This window comes from Quercus robur, chromosome 1 (assembly GCF_932294415.1).
Source record: "Quercus robur chromosome 1, dhQueRobu3.1, whole genome shotgun sequence".
NCBI lineage: Eukaryota > Viridiplantae > Streptophyta > Magnoliopsida > Fagales > Fagaceae > Quercus > Quercus robur.
The window spans coordinates 38,884,730-38,906,895 of record NC_065534.1 but is presented as its reverse complement, the minus strand read 5'-3'; the positions used below and the strand labels follow the sequence as shown (position 1 = coordinate 38,906,895).

The 22,166-nt window shown below is 34.6% G+C and overlaps 1 protein-coding gene across 3 annotated transcripts; it reads right to left on the bottom strand.

Annotated features, from left to right (window-relative positions):
- Positions 1 to 415: 415 nt before the first annotated feature.
- On the bottom strand, positions 416 to 18,252 carry LOC126689338 (uncharacterized). Of its 3 annotated transcripts, none has more exons than XM_050384524.1 (22): positions 18,034 to 18,252; positions 17,752 to 17,795; positions 17,612 to 17,675; positions 16,563 to 16,683; positions 16,407 to 16,474; positions 16,225 to 16,322; positions 15,396 to 15,567; positions 14,679 to 14,901; positions 11,181 to 11,307; positions 10,122 to 10,231; positions 9,865 to 9,960; positions 9,595 to 9,723; positions 9,261 to 9,373; positions 8,692 to 8,781; positions 8,512 to 8,591; positions 6,019 to 6,202; positions 5,822 to 5,893; positions 5,704 to 5,743; positions 3,711 to 3,988; positions 1,579 to 1,756; positions 1,283 to 1,494; positions 416 to 954 (listed from the first exon to the last, which is right to left on the bottom strand). In XM_050384524.1, exons 1-22 carry the CDS (start codon positions 18,088 to 18,090, stop codon positions 661 to 663), a joined length of 2,850 nt encoding a protein of 949 aa, XP_050240481.1. In that variant the 5' UTR covers positions 18,091 to 18,252; the 3' UTR covers positions 416 to 660. The 3 variants fall into 3 exon arrangements, with proteins under 3 accessions (XP_050240481.1, XP_050240465.1, XP_050240473.1); XM_050384508.1 differs by having other exon boundaries at positions 9,261 to 9,394; positions 18,034 to 18,251; XM_050384516.1 differs by having other exon boundaries at positions 9,261 to 9,394; positions 9,865 to 9,957; positions 18,034 to 18,251.
- Positions 18,253 to 22,166: the final 3,914 nt, after the last annotated feature.

Genomic DNA, 22,166 nt, shown 5'->3' with positions numbered 1-22,166 from the left:
AAAATTGATTGTTGTCTTAGTCTGATGATAAAGAGTTATCATCAGGAGCGGACGTCATAAGTTGAAACTAAAAAAAATAAAAAATAAAAAATAATAAAAATAAAAAAATAAATAGGGGAAAAAGAAATATATAAATTTGGATTTTATGGGAGTGGGGCAATAAACTCAAAAAGTTGATTGACGCTACAGACCACAAGCTTTCCAATGTCGTCCATAGTGCGTCGAAGAAGGTTGTCTAAAATCAAATGACATCCATCCACTCCTTCAACCGAACAAGTACCATACTGCCTAATGGATCACACTAAAGAAGGCCATCAATTTTCAACAAAATTTAACATATATTATGACCAACAGTTTTCAGTCACATAAAAACTGTAAACCATTAAAAAAAAAATCCAGGCATTGACCCTCCAGAAACAACAAATAGACCATGTGGTATAAATAATAGTGCAATATATAAATTATAATAGCAATGTAGAGCAGAATATACCAATTTTTTTTTCTATCGGACTTAAATATTCGTAGTCTTATAGAGCAGGATGATTCGCCAAAAATTGTGGGATGATCCCATAATACTAGGTCACTAATACACTCTGAAGAAATGATAAATAATTTTTCGCTTTAGATAATAATTATTACTGTACAATGCTTTTGAGGGGATTAATCACATGAGACAACAGAAAGGGCTACTCGTAGATCATTTGAGGTCCCACATGTATACATACGGTATGTTTCTATTTCCCGTTGATAAACACTAGGAATATGGGCCGCATAGTGATTGCTTACTCTATCACGTATGGAAAATATGATCTCCCTGAGGACTGGTTCGTGGCCATTGAGATTATTACCCATGCTCAAAACTTTTCTCCATGACTGGTTAGCAGTAGGAGGTGTGAACATATTTGACACAACTGGTCTCTCATGGATCCTTACTTGTTGCTTCTTATCAAAGTCCTGAGATAACAGAAGCATAATAAATCAGTCCAAGTTATAACAATAGTTTGAATTTCCGGCTTAAGGGATGGCCTTGAGCAACTCCAATGTGGGGACTCCTGCGCTATGTTTCAAATACCACGGCATTTTTTTAGTCCTCAGGATTTGAGAAGATAATTAAATTAAAATTGTTTTCTGATCACAATGATGTCCTCATTCACACAGAAGCCACCCATCGCATATGGCCAAAATAACAGTGCTTTATTAACAGTCATGACTCATGAGAGATTGAAGATGTTATCAGCTAGATTGCTAAACCAACAGTAGTAATGGCTTAAAGGCATCTTACCATTTGAGCATTGTCCCCAACTGAGGCAGTTCCCATTCTTGGAAGAAAGAAGATGTAGTAGTCACTAAATATTGCTTCAGAGAGGCGTGGTGCTTGCAAGAACTTACGGTGTAGAGAAGCTGCAACAGTTAGTAAATTCTCAACGTGTTCAAGAACACCACATAACCGTCTTAGGTCATCAATAATCTCACTTCCAGAAGACAAACGATTTGCTGCAATGCACATTAAAACTGTGAATGTAAATCCCAAAACCCTTTTCTCTCACACCATTCACTCAGAAGATAGACAAGGTATACCTTGCAAAGGTCTTAACGAGGATGCCATAGTAAGGTAAAGTTGCTCCATTTTGGTTGCCATCTGTTTCAAGCCTCCATAACTAGTCTGGTTTAATGCATCTGCCGAAGCTCTAAAGGCAGTACAAACCATTTGCTCAAGCAATAGATGTGGTCGTAATGTTTCCAGGTAATGAAGGATCTATGGAATTAAAAAGAGCCCATGAACAAACTTAAAGCACAAAAGCATGGAGGAGATAGTGGAAGAATTATGAAACACTAAAAAAAAATCACAAGCCAAAATATATATATATATATATATATTTTTTTTTTTTTAATTGGTAAGTTACATACACATCCAATAGGTTTTGATCCCACAATCTCACCCTTCACCTGTTTTTATGGGAGGACAAAGTGACAAAGCTCATTGGTAGAATTAGTTTTGCATGGACATACAGTTTTTCTTCTCCTTAGAGCATTCTCATCAAGTGTGTCAAATGCCAAATATTTGGCATTTGACACACCAAACTCTAAAAAGCATCCTCCATCAAGTGTTTTAAATGCCATAACATTTGGCATTGATAAACAATGCAATCTCATATTTGAGACCGCACTGTTCACCAATTGTAAAACTTATAATATTTTTTTATTTAGTGGGGCCCACTTTCTTTTCTTCTTATTATTTCTCTTTCTCCCTCATTTTTTTTCTCTCAATCCGGTCTCAGCCTTCTTCCTTCTTTGGGTTCATGGTCAACATTCTTGAGTTGGCGTCGGCCTTTTTGGCTAGAGTTGAGATTGGAGAGGTTGGGCCACTGGGGTGGTGGTTATTTTTGTGGCTGGGGTGGGTTTTGCCTGGGGTTTTGTGGTGGGTTTTGGGTGTAGAAAACTAATTTGAAGAATGGAAGAACAAGGGAAGGGCGGTGGGTGGTGTTGCTCGATGGGTCTTACTGGGTTACTGAACTTAGGTTTCTGGGTAACGGTGGTGGGTTTGTGGTTGGTGTGCCATGGTTGGCGTGCTGTGGTTGTGCTGTGGGTAGTGTTGTGGGTAGTGTTGTGAGTAGAGGCCGGTGGGTTGTGCCGTAGGTTGAGGCTGGTGGGTTGTGCCGTGGGTTTGTGTGGGTTTGTGGTGGCTTGGGTGATGAGAATAAAAAAGAATAAAAAATGATAAATAAATAATATTTTAATGAAGTGGTAAAAAAAATAGAAGTTTTAATGTTAGGTGTATTGAAAATTAATGTGTTAAATGGTATAAAGTTGGGTTTTTAGATGCTAAATGCTAAAATTTTTAAAACTCTTGATGAGAATGCTCTTAGACACAAACACAGCTAAATATGCCATTATAGTTTACAGTCATTTATTCCAATACAAGGGCAACAATGCTACGGCAAAGTTAGAACTTACATCACAAACACGTTTGTTTGTATGTTATGTTTACTCTCACTTTCATAATAAACTTTAAGTCAAATCACAAGCTGTTACTTTCTAGTCCCAGATGGATTATATAATAATAATATTTAGCTAAGAATCCCAAAAATCATATTTTAGGCAAACACTCCCTGAAAGGCAATTGAAAGTAAAAAATAGTCATGTTTAAGCAAGGGGAACATAGGAAACCTCTCTTGCCCAGGTCATTATCAGGCAACATCTTTTAGATGTCAGTCACTGAGGATTCAGAAACATTAACATTTGAATCATTCTCTGAACTAGTGTCTTCTATTTAAGGGAGTTACTACCTCGTAACTTTGTGAATTTGAATTCAAGTTACTTCTTAAGCCTTGCACTCTGCAAGCTTGGGGAGTTCAAGGAAACCATCTTTTGAGGAACACTATTACTCATTTGCTCACTCAGGATATATAAACTGAAGAGAAGCTTCAAGAGCACTAGCATTTTTCTGGATTTTATGAAGCCAATCACAAACAGCAAATGAGAAGGCTGAAGATGGAAGCACCTATGGTTGAGTTGCATAATCAAACAGAATTCTTTCTGATCTAATCATCTCATTCTCTTGGACTCTTAGACTGTCCAACAATCACAATATTAAAAGTATCCACCAAGGAACTTTACAGTATAACTGCTCTTCTCTACAAGTGCCGCAGCAATAAGCAACTTAAAGAGAGGACAACAAGCAAAATACAAATTTCTCCAAAGAAACTAACCTTTTCACCTTCTCTATTTGGATCAAGGAGTGGCTTCTGCTCGGAAGCTGGCAAAGCAGGTGCATCATTCCAAATCTTTCGCCACAAATTCCCATGCTCAGACATTCTTCGCGAAAGCCGTCCACGAGGAGGCCAATCATTATTTGAATCCTCCATTGCAATTCTTTTAATTGGTCTCTTTTCTTGAGTGTCATCACTCTCCCAATCTCCAGGTGAATGCCACCGAATAAAATCTTCAAAAATGGCATCTGGATTTGCTGCTTTAAATGCTGACATGTCTAATAAAAATTTCTAAGCTTTGTCAATGACAAGTATATTGTGGCATTAGAAAAAGATGCTGAGAATCTATAAAAAGTATTTAGAGGGTCTTATAAAAGAGAAATAAATATCTTACATGTGCTGTAAGGTATGAACTAAGATGAAAAAAGAAATAAAATAGACATGATTTCATTTTTTACGTCATATAGAAGAGTTTGAAAACAAAAAACAAAACAAAACAGAACAGAACTTTGAGCAGGATAACATAGTTCATACAAAGCAGAGTCCCACAATAACATAAAGATCACTGATGTTCATTTAAAGGAACTGCTGGCTGAGAAAACGCAGATTTAAGTTCACATTTTAATACTTTTGGCACTTAACAGTGCTAAAACGGTATGCAACTGGAGGAAAAACTATGCCAGCACATAATCAAAGTTGATGAGGCCACACCTTTTTTTATTTATAATAATCATATTATATATAAATCTAAACCATTCAAACAAATCTATAATGATTAAGGGTAAAGAATGTTAGAAACATGAAAGCTAACCCTAGATCTATGAATTGAGAACAAAGATAGAAAGATCAAAGCACACATACAAAAACATCATATTTACATGGTTCACCAAAACTAGGGCTATATCCAGATTCCAGAGTCGCTGCAGTTTTTTATTATGACAGCTTAGAAAAGGAGTTATACAGCTCTTCTTGTTTTTTTATTTTTCATTTTTTTTTTATAAGTATAGGGCTCATAGGTATATGTACTCCCCAATTCAGCAGTAACTAGTACTACATATACGTGTGAAATTATCATAGTGCACCTACGGCTTTTTATGTATTCTCAAATACAGGAAATCCCCCGTATAGTTGTAGTACGGATGCCAATTTGACACTAACAGGGCCACTTATTAGCCTTCAAACCCACGGCATAACCAACATAGTAGGTTAGGCTCCACACACATCCTATCAAACAATTTTCAAAGTTTGCTTGAATAGGTGAAGTAAAATTATCTATATCTTTACTTATATGTATGCTGAATTGTATTACATATTTAGAGCCCCCCCCAAAAAAAAACCTTTATTTTCTTGTAAACACAAGGGTTAAATTTAAAGTTTCCACCTAATTATCTATCATATGATAGATGCTTACATATTGAATGGTCCACATTACATCAAAATTTCACCATTATACATAAAAAATGGCATGGCCCATCAACTTTGATGAGTGCCATACTATCATAGTTTCTCCTGTAATAGAATTTGATAGATACATGATTTGTCTTTAAGATTAACAATGTCATAATGGATGCCATCCTGAGAATTCTGAAGCTTATTTACTTGTCAAAATATATATATATATATATATATATCTGAAGCTTATTTACTTACCAAAAAATGAAATAAAAAAATTCTGAAGCTTATTTGTGCCTAATGGTATTTGGATGGCAGCAAGTTTCCACCTACTTATTCATGCCATCTACCAAATAACCCCATACTAGTGCTTGAAATGGCATACCATAGAGCATCCTAACCTGTTCTAGTAATGTCCCTACTCCCTAGCTGTGTCACAGATTAACCTTTCCAATAATATGAGCTTCAGATGAAAATCATTGGGTATGAGTACCAACATGTTTACAAATTTTATGTGAATCATAATTTTCTCCAAAAACATGGTTAACACAGTCAATGAAGTCCAGCCCCCTAATAAAAGAATAAAATTGAAGCTTATTACCTGTAGACAAGATCTCTTTCTCCAACTGACCAGAAAAGTTCTGCAAAAGAATGACAGAAAATCCTTAGTTCAATCCCATCAATTCAGATTTTGATAGATATAAAGAATATAAGCTTACAAATGAATCCCCGAAGGCCTCAACAGCACGGAGCCGTTCTTCATGCATGTCTTCTGTCATGAGTGGTGCATCCTACAATGATTATAAGAAAAGGCTAAATGTTGCATTCTTGAGAATTTGTGAGAATAAAATATTCATAAAAGAAAAAAGAAAAAATGACAAATAATAAGATTGTTGAGTTATTGATTTATAGAAACCTGAGTGGAAGGGGCATGCATTCTCTGATGGGACTTCAGAAGCATCATAGACCCCACCACACCAGTCGAACCCCTCCTGATACAATCTGAAGGCTTCGGATCAGCCAACACCATATGTTCAGGCTCACTACTGAATTTTGATACAGTTGTACCAGAACCATGTAAATCATCTGGTTTCGAGGGGCTGCAGTATGAAGAACAAAGTTATGCAGAAATAGATATACATAGGATAAAACTTAACCATTCTCAATTAAGCAAACCTTGCAAAGTATATATTATCAAAATTCATTAAAAAAAATGTAGCAGTACTATTGCTGGCTATGATGCACTAAATACTCTCTTTAGTCTCTACTAATTTCCATTTTTCGTAGGAATTAGTCACAACCAAAGAAAGAAAGATATCAAAATATAATTCTGGTCCCTAAACAATGTATTTGATTTCAATTTTTCATTCTTGAATTACCGATTGTTTCAATTTAGTCCTTGAAGTTTGTTGATTTTACAATTACAGGTCTTACCATCACTATGTGAATGGCACTTGATAATATGATAGGCATTAAATATACATACATCCTCATAATGCGGACATGAAATTTTAGACTAAATGTGGTCTCACAAGTTAGAACATGTGGAGGCAACTAACACAAACATTAGGGACTACAATGTTATTTTACTTTTTTTTTAACAAATTAAATTCACATATCTTCATATATTCAAGTTTTGTGAGACCAACCTGTGGACTAATGCACTATATTAGCATTATAAGGATACATGCATGAAAAATTGTTTGCTACATCAGCAACTATTGCTAAAAAATATTAATTTTTGTTATCACTTTATGGCATTGTTGAAGTTTTTTATGGAAATGTGGAGGAGGGAGAAGTACTGTGGTATTTGACGTATAGAAAATGGCTCATTTGCTGTACATGGAGAACCGAAATCACCAAACTTTTTTCTCTGAAAAAAAAATTGGTTTCAGCACTTTTTCACTTTTGTAATTTCCTTGACTTCTCCTTGAATCCCTATGACATTTCATTGCACCCTGAAAGAACTGAAAATGTGACCATAAACTCAGTCATTCACACAAATCGTCTATCCATTGTGCTTACTATGATGTCTTTGGAATGAGCGGAACCGGCGGACTTTCGAGGACTTGGATAGTTCCAGAGATCAGATGTTTGCTTCTTTTAGTGGAACTTTATTCAATTGGTCTCGGGCTTGGGGACTCACAACTTGTGATTCTCTCCCTTCATTTCTTAGTTCTCTTCTCTTTTGTAATTAATTTGCAGTTTTTTTTTTTTTTCCTTTTCTTGTAAATGTTGATTTGCTCTGTGCTTTTCATGCATAGAGCAGCCTTTTTGCATACATATCATTCTTACTTATCAAAAAAAAAAAAAAAAAAAAGAATATACTAATTTTCCATCCTATGTATTTGGTGAGGACAAAAAAGTGAGGGAATGGAAAATTAGTGTATCTTTCCTTTATTTGGTAGGAAATTAAGATAGGAGGAAAGAAATAGTAATTTGTAGCAATTTACTATTGTATCCCTATTACATAAAAAACAATTTTTAAAAAAATTTCAAGGACTAAATGAAACAATTGATAATTCAGAATAAATAAATAAATAAATTTTAAAAATCTAACATATAGTTTAAGGACCAAAATCATATTTTGAGCCCAAAAAAAGAGAGCTCAAACTCCAAAGCAAAAAAGTATACCATAAAGCTTACCCTACTTTCCTATTACTTATCAACAAAATAAACAAAAATTTTTAAAAAAAAAAAAAAAAAAAAAAAAAAAAAAAGCAAGCATTCAGACTTTTTAGACGAGATGATTCACAATGTAGCAAGTTGGGCAATTCCAATAATTGTTACAATTAGCATCACTAAACACTTTCATTAAGCCTACTATTCTCTAAACACATACACTATCATGAACTCTATGTATTTTTGCTTCTATTCCTTTTTTAATAATATTGCCTTCTTACCTATCAAAAAAAAAAAAAACTACTATTCCCAACCAAGAAGTCAAACTCCTTACAATTGACCTCTAAGCTCTAGGGGTTTTTGCTTTATCATTGCCTCTTAGATTCTTTAGCATTATTAAATCACGTTAAAGTTTAAAATTTGTTAAGTTTAAAGTTTAAATTGAAAATACCTATATTGCTACAACCACAAATTTTGTTGAAGGGCAATGTCTTATTTTCCTATAAATAGGAAATACTTGCCTACTTTACCCAAAAGGCAATGTATTTGCTCACTGGTCAACAGTTATGACTCACCTCATGCTTCCAAACCAAGGGCAAGTATTAATGCAGTCTAATTGCACTTTAAAAGGACAAAAGTTATAGAATAACCAAATGAATTGTGATGCATATAATCTAATAAAACAAAAGAAGAAAAAGGTGTTTTAAAAAAAGAAAAATTCAATAACACTATCTAAGGTCAGCCAGTTGATGAAGAAAACAAGGAGTTCTCACTTGCTTTAGTTCACCTGTCATGTTTCCCATCAAAATTTTCGCCCGGTGTTAGCATAATGGATGAGTCTGAGTCTTCCCCAAACGGGTCATCTTCCTACATAGGGTCAAGGAAGCACTTCATGCCAAACACAATGAAAGAAAACAGAGTAAATAGTGAAGCACTGGAACAAGGAAAACAAGGACACCATTGTGACCTTTTTATGAGGAGAAGCTTGATCCATGCTTCCAATGCAGTCTTGATAGTCTTCATTCAGTTCACGCTTGCTCTCAATGCATATTGCAAGCTGAACAAGAAAAAAGAAGAGTGAAACAACTTTCGCCATGCCATCATATATGCTAGAAAAATAGCCCAACAAGGCACATTTTTCTCTTTTTGATGCACATATATTTACTTAAAAATGCCATGAAAGTACAACAAAAGTATACAAAGGAAAACTCAACAAGACACTTAGAGAAAAAGCTTTTTGAACTTATCAAAAAAACAGATATAAGATCTTCAAGTCATTTTACCATCACTTTGCATATATAGCATTGTCTCTTAATTTAAAAAACAAATGCTTCCAAAATAACTAATGGTTACATATCAGCAAAAACGGTGCCAATTCATAAGAATATAACTGATGTCAAGGTAAAATTTTCTAAATAGTCCAGGGAATTCAGCAACCCATTTAAAGATGCAAAGCCTGTATTTTCGGAAACCTAGTTCTCATGTAAAGAAACAATTTCCGCCAAAGTTCTTTAAAAGAAATATGCATCTTATTACCATTTGTAGTTTCTGGTTAATCAAACAAGTGGATAGGTCAATTGAACCATTAGCTGGCATTTTGGGCAATGGCTGTGACTCCTCCCAACACCACCGAACTTCTCGAACAAACTCTATCCAAAGCACCGCAATAGCTAATATCATTGTAAATAAAAACCAAATCAAGTCATAAGTATGAAAATAACACTGCACCTAGGGATATATATATATATATATATATATATTGTGTGTGTGTGTGTGTGTGTGTGTGTGCATGTGTGTGTCTGAGTAGCTGCCCCAAATATTATAATAATTTAACTATCTTTATCACGTTTATTCACCCAAATATTCATACCACGTATGTTGCAGTTGCTAACCCAAAGAGAGTGTAAACAAAACTGTGCAAAAAGCGATTCAAAAGGTGCTCCTTTAATAGCTCGAGAATTCTTATGCCCGCCCTTAGCAAAATTTGGTTCTTGCACTCCTGCACATAGTACAAGGACCATTAATAATTACAGCATGGCGTTGTAAAGTGGCCATCTTAGTTCATTATCGAAAATTTTCACACTCAACTACATGATCAATCAAATACAAAGCAACAGAAGCTGAAAAATGTAGAAAGTACCATCATGAAAAAGTTCTTTAAGCGTACGATCAATAACCGTAGGTGGAGGTATAACCATTGAGGTCTTCAAATTATCAGGACCCTGGTTTTCAACTACTACCCAAAAAAAAAGGGTGAAAAATGGAGCTGAAAACTAACGCAAATCTAAAATGACATCAACAAACATAAACCACTCAAAACTACAAATCACAACTGTAGTTAGCTAATGGAACCAATATATATAAAAAAATAAATTAAGTATAAAAAAAGTCTCAAACCTGAAACAAAATCTTCCATAAATTGAGCTTCAAATGACATATCTAACGCATCAACCAAAAAGTGCAATTGGGAAGCAAATCCAATTTGATTTCCTTTGGAACCATCAGTTCTGATAAACATAACATCATTTTTTTAAGAAATTGTACATATCAAACTTGTTAACATCTTTAGATTGGCATTACAATAGAAAAGGATATACTATCAAATTAGATTGGAGGGGGAAAAATCAGAATTAATTATCCTGCAACCTATGTCATAGCTTTTGCTTTCAACACTGCTGACCAAAACTACCAAACATATGCTAGGAAAGTGATTATTGAAACTCCCAATAAATCACATAATCTGTGGTGGAAATTTGCAAATGCCCAAAGAGTTGAATGATGAGCCTCACATGGAATAAAAATTAAATTAAAAATCACATACATCATAAGTATCTTAGGTATAAGAGCAAAAAGTATGGGAGTCTCAGTATCTAGAAGGGAGTAGGGGAGCAAAATAGAGTGCCACACATATATTCAATCAAAAATATGTCCATGATGAAGTGTAACGCGTGTGCAAGACATAAGTATTTTGCAAGAAAAAAAACTACTTTGTTAAATTAATCCAAAATTTATTAGACTAAACTAACCTATACCTTTATAAAATTGTATAAATTGTATTACCCAGTGGGGAAATATTTATATATGCACTGATACAGTAAGGTACTTGAAACTTTGTTTGTCAAAAACCATTCATGTTACACAACAATTACCACCAAGTATTAAATTTTTGCTTATGCACATAAGTCTTTTTTTTTTATAACCTGCACATAAGTCTATTTAGTAGAGACTTAACACAACAATTACTTCTGCTATTTATCTGAAGGATATAAAATCTTAGAATTTGTGGCATGCTCTGTTTCTAGCTTTATCAAGGTTGTGGTAAATGCTGAATATTAAGAACCAATGGTAACAAGCATTTACGATATCTCATGGCTAACAACCATGACAAGCATAGTTGAATGTGCACATTATTCTTGTCCTAACACTAACAAATTGAATCTAAGGGGAATTTCTTACAAATTCTCAGAAAAAATTGGAAATAATATCCACTTCTCAGCTTCATGAGGTGAAGCATTTTCCAATTCAGCCATTTCCGAAGAGCTTTCAACCATCTTCTCTGACCATATGGCAATCACTTCAAATCCTGTATGCAGTTGATCCATAAAAATAAGAAATTATCCTCCAGGTAGAGCAGGGTTAAAGCAATAGAGAATCTTTAGAAGCTTTCATCAGGACAGAAATTACATCAATTTTATGTTTTTCCAACCCCACATAACAAGATGAAGCAAAAACAAATTATGGAAAAAAAATATTGGTCTGAAGTCCATGTTAAGTCATTTTAGTTGGCAGACAGTTATGTGCTTTGAAGGACAAATGAGATAGGATGGGAAGGGTAGAAATCGAAATAAGGGCAAAGAAGAAGACATGACAAATCCTAAGGTTCACCACCTAGAATTTGCTTAAAACCCCTAGGCTTAAAAATCCCAATTAGAACATTTGTATTCATATTGCAGTGCCTAAACTTATTCTTGGAGCCACTTCGAGGAGAACATCAATCCACAATTCCATTCCGTAAAATGATCAACAACATTAAATTCTAGATTCTAAATTCAAAAGTGAAATCAAGAAAACTCTGAAATTCAAAATTCAAAAAAGAAATCTAAGATTCAAATAAGAAAAAAGAAACTTTAATAGTAAATTCTGAAATAATTTTGGTTGTACTTCCTACATCACACTCCCCTGGTTTGAGAAAACTCAACCTCGAGATTTTTTTTTTTTTTTTTTTTTTTTTTTTTTTTTTTTTTCTTTTTGATAAGTAAAGGAATTTATGTAAAGGCTCTGAGTTTTTAAGTGTGAAGGATAAGGCATCAACTCTAAAAGCACTTCTGGCCGCACGAAGAAGTAAATAGCTTCATGTTCCACCAGATTAAATTCATTTGGAGTAATAAAATCAATTGGCGGAATAAATAATGCAGCCTTATCTTGTTCTATAGGAAGCATCATTGTATCAACTTCTTCACTTGATGAAACTTTGCCACTTCATGCTCCATAGAGGGTGTCTATGTCGTATAAGCATCAAGCTCAAGTTTTACATCATGTGCTCCCAACAATTCTAGGATCTCTTGTTGAACTTACTCCTTATCAAGTAAGGACTTTCCAAAAAGTTGTATTGGTTCTACCACACATAGGTTGGAACTGGTTTTCTCTTTTAGCTCTAGGTTGTGGTGCCTCAATATCATTGTCTCCCATGTGTGAAGTTTTACTTTTTGAGATTTTTTGGACAGTTTTTGGATGGAAGCCATTATTCGGCCTAATTAGGCATTTTGTCTCATAGTTTCTTGGGTTAGTTCTTGGATGGCCTTCCATCTAGCTTCCACCGTATTAATGGAAAGAGAATAACTGCATAGAAAAGTCAGGAGCTGTGTATATATCAGTCCTCTTACTATTCATTCCTCATATAGAAAGGGTGATTACAATAGGACAAGGAATATTCTATTATATGACAACTGGTACGGACACCTCAACACTAAGAAATTTCCTAAAAACTTTTAACCCTTCTAGAAGAGTACAACCCACACATCTTTTTTTTTATATAGGTAATAAGACTTTTATTGAAAAAAATTGAACATCATGTTCACGATGGAGTAAAACCCACACATCACAAGGGTACAATCCATACTAGTATCTTTCTATTTCTGAAAACTCCCCCTCAAGCTGGAGCATGTATGCCAAATAGGCCTAACTTGGAACGCATAGACTCTAACTGACTCGTACATAGTGCCATGGTAAAGATATCAGCAATAGAGATGAATTTTCCTGAAGCGGCCAAAATAGACGTTGTACCAGCTGAAACTTTCCTGAATTGGCCAAAATAGAAGCTGTACTAGTAAAAAGTTCTCTGTGTCGGCCTAAACTACATATGTACCTGCCAAAAAATGATAAAGCCGTCCAAGCAAAGCCAAACAGAAACTTTATTCGGTTAGATTATCCTTACCTTGGATAAGGAACGACCAACTGTTAATCCCAAACAGCCAAATATCTACCAAACAACTTGTTATCCCTATCCAGGATTAAGCTGTCCTTATCAAGATAGGGAATAGACTACACCGTACCAAACAGGGGTCTTCCCTGTCTACTCTGATTGACAACAACACCAGCAAACTCAAAACTTGTCAACGACCCCCACTACGTCACTAGTGCACATCATCAACAACCAAGTTACAAAAAAGCATCTCACACATCATCAACGCTTACTGCAACCACAACCAACCACCGAGAACAACAACCACCATCAAGAACATATGCCACCAAGATAGGTGGAGGATGGTTGGAAACAACTTTAGATCTGCCAACCAACCGCTGAGAACAACAACAACCTCTAAGAACAATGATGACCACCGAGATAGGTGAAGGATAGCCTGAAACAACTTTACATATACCGAGGATTGCGGTTTCAACTATCAAAAACAGATGACCAGTCAGCCATCAACTCAATTTTGAGTTTCTACCATCGACATACCAAGCAACAATGCCAACGAAGACAGATAGTGAAGACAACTAGCATCTCAAGCATCTTCACAAACCTTCCAACAGCATTTAATTGAAGAGCTCTTTAATGCTCTAATACCATATTAATGGTATAAAAACAATTACATAGAAAAGTGAGGACATGTCTATATATCAGCCCAGTTACTATTCATTCCTTAGATAGAAAGGGTGATAAGATTACAATAAGACAAGGAATATCCTTCAATATGACAGCTAGTAATGACAATTGGTAGGGACACCTCAACAATAGGAAACTCCCTAGAACTTTTTTTTTTATACAAAATAGAAATTTTATTCTAGCCTAATCTAAGTGTATATGTATGTGAAACTGTCTCCTGGAGACTTGAATCCTTTTAACACATTGATAGTGGAGTTAATTTAGGACTGGAAACTATGCGAACACTCATCTCATCTTCTTTAAACTGTGCCACATAGCCATTAGTAGGTCTATCCCTCAGTCTCAAAGTGTTTCTTTGATCAAAAAGGTCACCCTTTAAAGGTTATGAAACATAAAGAACAGTAAGCTTTAGAAAAGAGAGTTAAAATATTTTACAGAAATTATTAAAATTTATTAGAAAATCCTAGGTTTCATCACCTATGGGTGCTTGGAATCACTACCAAGCTAGAGAGAAACATCTTTAATTTTATATATAAATATATATATTCAAATTGCACTACCTAAAATTATTCTTGTAGCCTCTTTCTAATAGGCTTCAAAGAGCACATCAAGCCACAAGTACATTCAATAAAATCCTCAACAATGTTAAATTATAAATTTAAAAGTGAAATCTAGAAAAATCAGAAGTTCATAAAATCAAAAAAACCTGAAATAATTTTGGTTGCACTCCTTGCATCAACAAGACAACAAATGTCAGTTATCATCTCAGACATCATCTTAAAACTGAAACTAACACAAGAGCCTCAAACAAAAAACAGGCATATATGAATATTCTAAACATAATGTACCTTTCACTGGGTCCTCTGCAGAATACCACTCACTCCAAGGACAATCATCATCCCACTGTGCTTTGCTGTGAATGTCACTAGCAGGGTTTCCTTCAGATTCTGTCATTGTAGCATCAGTTTCTTGGACGTCATTGTCATCGTCAAAGGAAAGGGTTCTGTAGGTTAGCTTCATTGTAAAATGGACTTTGAAAAGATGCACAGAAAGGTCCAATGTGGAGTAGGCCTTCAACATCAGATGAAATTTTATCATAATTAGGAAAAATAGGAAAGTCGTAATCTGAAATTCATTACACAAGCAAGGCCAATTAATTCTCATAGAAAAATTAAAAAATGATGCAAGCAAAGAGCGCATGAAATGATGCCTTTACAATATAAGAAAGAAAATTAACTTTTTTCATCTATAATTACAAAAAATCACAGGCCCTATGGTTTACAAAGAGTAAGGGTTGTGCCCCTTAAGGCAAGTGTAATCCAAGAATATCACATAGATAACATACTTAATTTCCTTTCAATCTAGTTGATGAGGTGATCTGTGCTTTAGCAATCAAAATAAGAGAACTAGTAAGAGAAGGAAGATCAAGAACAAATGGTATAGCATATCTGATTGGTTTCAAACATAAGAAACTTCAATGTACTCCCTACTTTGCAATGTCAATGAAATAACTAATCTAAAAGTACATCACAGAGAAATATTGATATGAAGTGATGAGCACTTACAAACTTTGAAAGAAACAATTCGTATAATCCTTCCAAATGCATTAGTTTTACTGGAACCTGGCTACCAATATGATCTGACTCAAATCTTCTGGTGAAAACAGTTCCCCTATTTTGGATACCAATGTACGCTTTCCGAGAAGGATCATGCACTGGTACAAATGCTGGCAACAAACTGCATACCCGAAGCGAGCAAGAGATCGCAATTCAGTTCAAGTTATACACAGATAAAACATGATTCAAATATAATATTATATTATCCAATATCATGGTAAACAGTTTGCCCCAACCCAGTGTGCCCCAATGTAAGGGAGAATGCCTAGACTAACTATAAACCTAGAAGTCTCCAGTTCGACTCCTAGCTGAGGCATTTCGCAATTTACACAATGCCTGCTCACTTGGGATGTATAGGCATCCGGGGTTCACCCCTTAGGGGTAGTTCCATTGGCCCATACCTTGAGGGGAGGGTCATCACAAGAAATATATATATGGGGTAAACTGTTCATCAAGACACTGTAAGAAACTCTTTTTAAAATTATTGGAAAAGGAAGAAATGCAAAACAAGGATTCCAAGGAGGTCACCCAATACCGCAAGAAACTTACTAATTTAATTTAAAAGGAAAGAATGTGTTAGTGTATTCTAAAAACAGGACAGCAGAATGAAATACCAACAGAATCATAAATTCTTCACATCTTCAAAAAAGTGCATGACCATATTGGAAGCACTGAGGTTAATTTGCAATGGGCCAACTCCCCTAGCCGTTATGGAGGACACAAGGGAGCCATACTTCACCAATAATTAAATAGAAAAATTTTCAACTGAGAACCCTACCTTGAACAATTTGACAAAGCAATTGCAACTGCACTTAAAAGCTTGCTAGCCTCTGGTGCATCAAGAACTACACCACTAGCACTTTGAGGAGCAATCACCTGGTGATGCAATTACAAGGAGTGAAGAACTGAACATAGCAAAAACACTCAATATTGTGGTACAAAGTGCAAGTCAAAACATACCAAAAACTCCTTTACCCCAAAACAAAATTGCAGATCATGCAAATTGAAGTTCCAGTCTGAAACTTTTCCTGTCAACCAGTAACCAAATTTGAATAGATACTACTCTCCACAATGTGTGATGAACAAATTACAACCAAAAAAAAGCTCTCCACATACCATCATCAGTGTTGCTTTTCTCAAAGTAATATTCCATGAGATAACTTTTTAAGGCATACTTTAGCTCAAATTTGACTTTATATAAGTTCTTTGAAAACTCCAAGAGAACAGCACCTTTTTCCTACAAAAATTTAATAAGAAAATCCACATTCGGGGGTTAACATCAAACACAGCTTCACTTATAAGGATAAGCTAAACCACACAGTGTCCAGTAACAAAGCCAACTTCTATGTCATTTCAAAGAAAATTGAAGCATTGCAGGGAAAAATTAATGGTATAATAAAGAAGCATAATTCAACGGCTATGATTTTTGGCCCAGATTTTTCCACTTCCAATATGAAGTAGCAATAAACTTAAAAGAAACAAAGAAATTAAATTCCATGAAACAAATACCTATTGTTCAAACAATTTATCAACAACTACCCACAATCATATCCATAGTTTCACAGAGCAAGAGAACTGACTGCCTTTGCAACCAGATTAAAGGTCACACAAACAACTTAACTCAGAATAATACTAAAGCAAGATACCTAGATGGTTTGCCAATAAGGGTAGAACAAGAAAACAATGACTTCAACAAGCACAAAAGCAAATCCCCACAGGGGTACTGGGTGGTGGATTCATTGGTGTGGGGCATGACATAAACCCGGAGGTCCTAGGTTCAATCCACCACATTATCAGTCCCTGGGTTTCCAAAGTATCTCATGTTCTGGAAGTGGAATAGTTTGGCTAAAGGCTGGAACACCACTTCCTTATATAAACAAGCACAGAAGCAAGGTTTGCGTACGTTACAAGGTAATGGCTTGTTGTAAGTCAAGAATTCCCTAATTATTAGAATGAAAAACAATGGCTAAAATTATAAAAATGATTATAAAATCCCCTCAAAGTATGCTAATTACTAATTATTATCAACACTAGCTAACGTTATCATCGAAACGCAACTCTAACAAATGTCCATATCATTCAGTATCAAAATGCATGCATTTCTGTGTGCATGCTCCAATTTACACAACATATACATTTAAGTTTTCCAATCCAAGCAAACATACCAACAAATTTTTCGGGCCATCAGACATCCATTGCCGACAAACCGCTTCGATTTCAGAAATGAACCTATTGAAAAATATGAAATTAGGAATATGAGACCTCAATTGCACGATCCAAAAAGCTGAATTCAATTGTAAGTTACCTTTCCCATGAAGAAGCAAGCGTGAAATCATCAAAATGCTCAACCTGCACATATACGCAATTGGAAAACATAAAAAGCTCGTGAAATAGTGAAATGCCAAACTCAATTTTCAGAATTCAAATTAACTCAGAAATTCCGCTCAACTAGATAAAAAGCGTTTGGAGCAAGCAGTTTCGTAAAGCAAGAATGTGAATTATATAGAGGAATGAAGAACTGGAATTTGAAATTGGGTGGCAAAAATGTAAATATATATATAGAGAGAGAGAGGAATGAAGAGCATGCCTCCTCGTCTAGAGCTTCATCTTCTGAATCAGACTCCACCTTGCTGGAAGACGCCATGAGAGATCTGAGAGAGTCGAAGTCGAAGAGTAGTAGCAAGACTGAGGTTTGTGTTTCTTTTGTTCTTTTTTAATACAATTTCGAATTGAGACTGATCTGTGTATGAGGAAGAGGAAGAGGAAGACAAAGACTAGTAAATCTAAAAAGTGCAGGAAACGCTTTTTTTTTTTTTTTTTTATAAAGCAGGAAACGCATTTGATTCTGCCGCTATCCGATGCTGTGCCTTTTTTCTTTTTCTTTTTTGAGAAAAATCCGATGCTGTACCTTTGTGAGCAAAATAATTTTTTTTGGGGGCAAAAATGCAATTTACAACTAACTTTGCCTTAAAAATCAATTTACACCTCTACTCATTTTAGTACGAAAACTTTATTCTAAATTATTTTAGTTGTTTTGAGTTTAAAAATGGTTCCTTAATTTTACCCAAAAATTATTTTAATTGTTTAAATTGGTTTTTTTTTTAGTAATTTTTGGGCAAAATTATTAGACTAAAATAATTAACTTCAAATTTAAATGGCTAAAATATTTTTTGGACAAATTTACAATGCTAAAATGACAAGCTTCAAGGGGATTCTAGCCTTTTGCCCTTATTGGACAAAATATTCAGCAATATGCCCTTGTTTCTAAACTATATAGGTTTGTGCCCCAGTTTTGAAACTAGATTAGTTTAAAATCAAGTTATGCCAAATGAAACTTTAAAAAAAAATGCACGGAACTTGAGCTCATGGAGCTCGAGTTCCATACCTATAGTGGCGTTTTTTTAGTAATATTGTGGCGATTTTTAGTACTATAGTGGCATTTTAATGAAACTCAAGTTCCATGCAAAATTTTTTTTTAAAGTTTGATCGCCCATACCTATAGTGGCATTTTTTTTAGTGATATAGTGGCGATTTTTAGTACTATAGTGGCGTTTTAATGGAACTCGAGTTCCATGCAATTTTTTTTTTTTTTTTTTTAAGTTTCATTTGGCATAACTCAAGTTCCATGCAATCAAGTTTTTCATTGAAACTCGATTTTATTAAAATCGAGTTTCAAAACAGGGACACGAACCTATATAGTTTGGAAACAGGGGTATATTGCCAAATATTTTGCTTAATAGGGGCAAAAGGTCAGAATCTCCCAAGTTTCAAACTTGAAAGGACCAAAATATTTGTTTTGAGTAAATTATATAGATGAAAATTGTATTTTTGCCTAATTTTTTTTATAAAATTTAAACAAACTACGGTACATTAATGACTTTTTTTTTAATGAAATTGTTTTATGCAAGTTGCAATGTTGCACTTTTCTACAAGTGTTGTTCTTGTTATAAATTTGGAAATCATACTTGAAATTTTCTAAAATTGCAATATATTTCCCACGAATTACTATGCACGGTTAGTTCCTTATTGTGTACGGTAATGTCATTAGACTGGAAATCACCAACACATACAGAGAGAATAAATTATGTAACATAACAATGAATGAGGAGTCTCAATATTTATAAACTCCTTGTATCTCTTGGGAAGAGATATGCTAATTTACCAAGAGTTGTATCTTATCTAAAACACACACCACTTTTGTAAATAACTAACTCTAACACTTAATTAATTCTCTATTGTTGGTTAGTGAAATAACACCATCCACCAAGTGGGTGTTATTATATAAGTGAGGGTACACCATATTATGGTGTTACCTATCACTATTATATACTAACATCTCTCACTTGATCACACCATAATAAATAGTGTTAACTACAATCAACATATACTATGGTGTCACCTTGGTATTGCCCAATGTTGATTCTCATCTATGCTCTTCATAGATTGGCGTCAATGTCTGACTCTGGTAAAACTATGTACACATCTTGTCACACACCACTAACCGCACTCTTCGTTATATACTACTCTTGTAGTATACTCTGGATGTCTTATCATTTACTATTATTTCAAATGAATGGCATCAAACATGTGGAATGCTTGTTACCACACGCAACCAAGAATCTTAGTCCACACCCACACTGCCCATTAACATCCTTCAGCCACACATATTAGACATGTGTTGACCTACACTGAATTGCTTGATACTTCCTCTAAGCTAGTATACTAAAGGTTTTCTCATACGACTTCAGAGGCTTTTCATTGTACAAGCTGTGTTATGTATGATGATGTACATTAGTGGACTTTACATTCATACGCTAACTTCTTATACAATGATATTCTGCTTAATGTTGACCAATTGTGTCCCTGGAGTAGCAGCTACATAGCCATGTTCTCCAGGCGTCCCTAGTCCTTCCATCTATGCAAATACATGTAGTATCCCACCTCGGTTTTTGGATCCATGAGTCCTTTATTTCCCACGATCACTCTAAATCTATCTAAAGTCAATCCTTTGGTTATAGGATCGGCCACCATCTCACTTGAGGGGATAAATTGGACTTGTATTTCACCCCTCTCCACTATATCTTGAATATAGTGAAAGTTTGTTTCGATGTGTTTACCTTTAGAGCTATTTGCTCCACTTTTTATTAACGAGATAGCAAACTTATTGTCACAAAACACATTCATTGGTCTATTTGGTATGCCTAATTTTATAATGTCTTACAAATCGTTTAATCCAGACCGCTTCACTTACCATTGTGCTACATGGTATGTATTCTGCCTCTATGGTATGTTTTGCAGCATAACCTTGTTTCTTACTTAACCAAGAGACAATTGTTCCACCAAATAGGAATACATGACCACTAGTAGATTTTATATCATCTACATCTTTTGCAAAATCAGCATCTATATCTTATTACTTCTAGATCACTAATTCCAAAACATTATTTCATACCTTTGGTGCCTTGGAGATATCTAAAAATTCTTTTGACTACTTGCCAATGTGCCCATCCAGGATTAGATTGATATCTACTTACTAATCCTACTGCATGACAAATGGATGGCCTTGTGCTTGTCATTGCATACATTAAACTACCCACAGCTTAGGCATAGGGGACATTTTCCATAAATTCTTGTTCTTCTTTATCTTTAGGGCGCATATTCTTACTTAATATAGTTTCTTTACTTATAAGAGTACTCAAAGTTTTAGATTCTGCAATATTAAATTTATTGAGTACTTTCTCCAAATAGTTCTCTTGATCCAAATATAATAATTTTGTATTTATATCTCTAATTTTGTAATTCCTAACACATATGTAGCAAGGCCCATATCTTTCATTTCAAATCTTGATACTAGGAAAGATTTTGTCTTTATCATCATATTTGGACTATTTCCAACTAATAATATATCATCAACATATAATGATAATATTGTTAACTCAACGTAGCACCTACATATGTAAGCACAGTGATCTAGTGGACTCATCTCAAAACCAATCTCTAATATTGCTTGGTGGAACTTTAAATACCATTGTCTAGAAGATTGTTTAAGTCCAAACAGGGATCTTTTTAGTTTGTAAACTTTATCTTCATGTCCTTTCATTTCAAAACCTTTTGGTTGTAACATGAATATGTCTTCTTTTAATTTACCATTAAGAAAAGCTGTTTTGACATCCAATTGATGCAATTCTAAATCCATTCTTTCCACAACAGACATAATTATTCTATTTGAAGCAAATTTAGCTACTGGTGAATATGTATCAACAAAATCTACACTGGGTTGTTGAGTAAACCCTTTAGCCATCAATCTTACCTTATATTTATCTAAACTACCGTCAGCCTTAAATTTCATTCTTAGAACCCATTTACAGCCAATTGCCTTTTCTTCCATCTGGTAAAACTCTTAATTCCCAAACATCATTTTTCTTGATGGATTCTAGTTCATTCAACATAGCATCTTGCCATTATTTTGAATCATTGCATGCCATTGCTTGTCCATAATTAGTTGGGTCCTCACTTAAAGTTTCTTCTATGTTAAACAAATGAAAATCTTTAAGCATAGTTGACGGTCGTCTAATCCTTTTACTCCCACTATTTTCAGGATCAAAGGTTTGTTCATTCGGTACCAATTTATCTGATTTTCTTTTGCTCCCACTTTCAGAAGCATCCTTATAGCGATCCTGATTTTCATTATCAAGGTCTTCTTGTAACTTTATCTCTTCA

Bases quoted from the DNA above. Each gene is read 5' to 3' on its own strand.
- LOC126689338 (XM_050384508.1), bottom strand. From the start codon at position 18,090: ATGGCGTCTTCCAGCAAGGTGGAGTCTGATTCAGAAGATGAAGCTCTA. The intron at 16,323-16,406 runs GTATGTTTTGAC...TTGCATCACCAG, and splicing joins TTGGGGTAAAGGAGTTTTTG to GTGATTGCTCCTCAAAGTGC. The intron at 8,782-9,260 runs GTAATAAGATGC...TTTCTTGTTCAG, and splicing joins TTAACCAGAAACTACAAATG to CTTGCAATATGCATTGAGAG.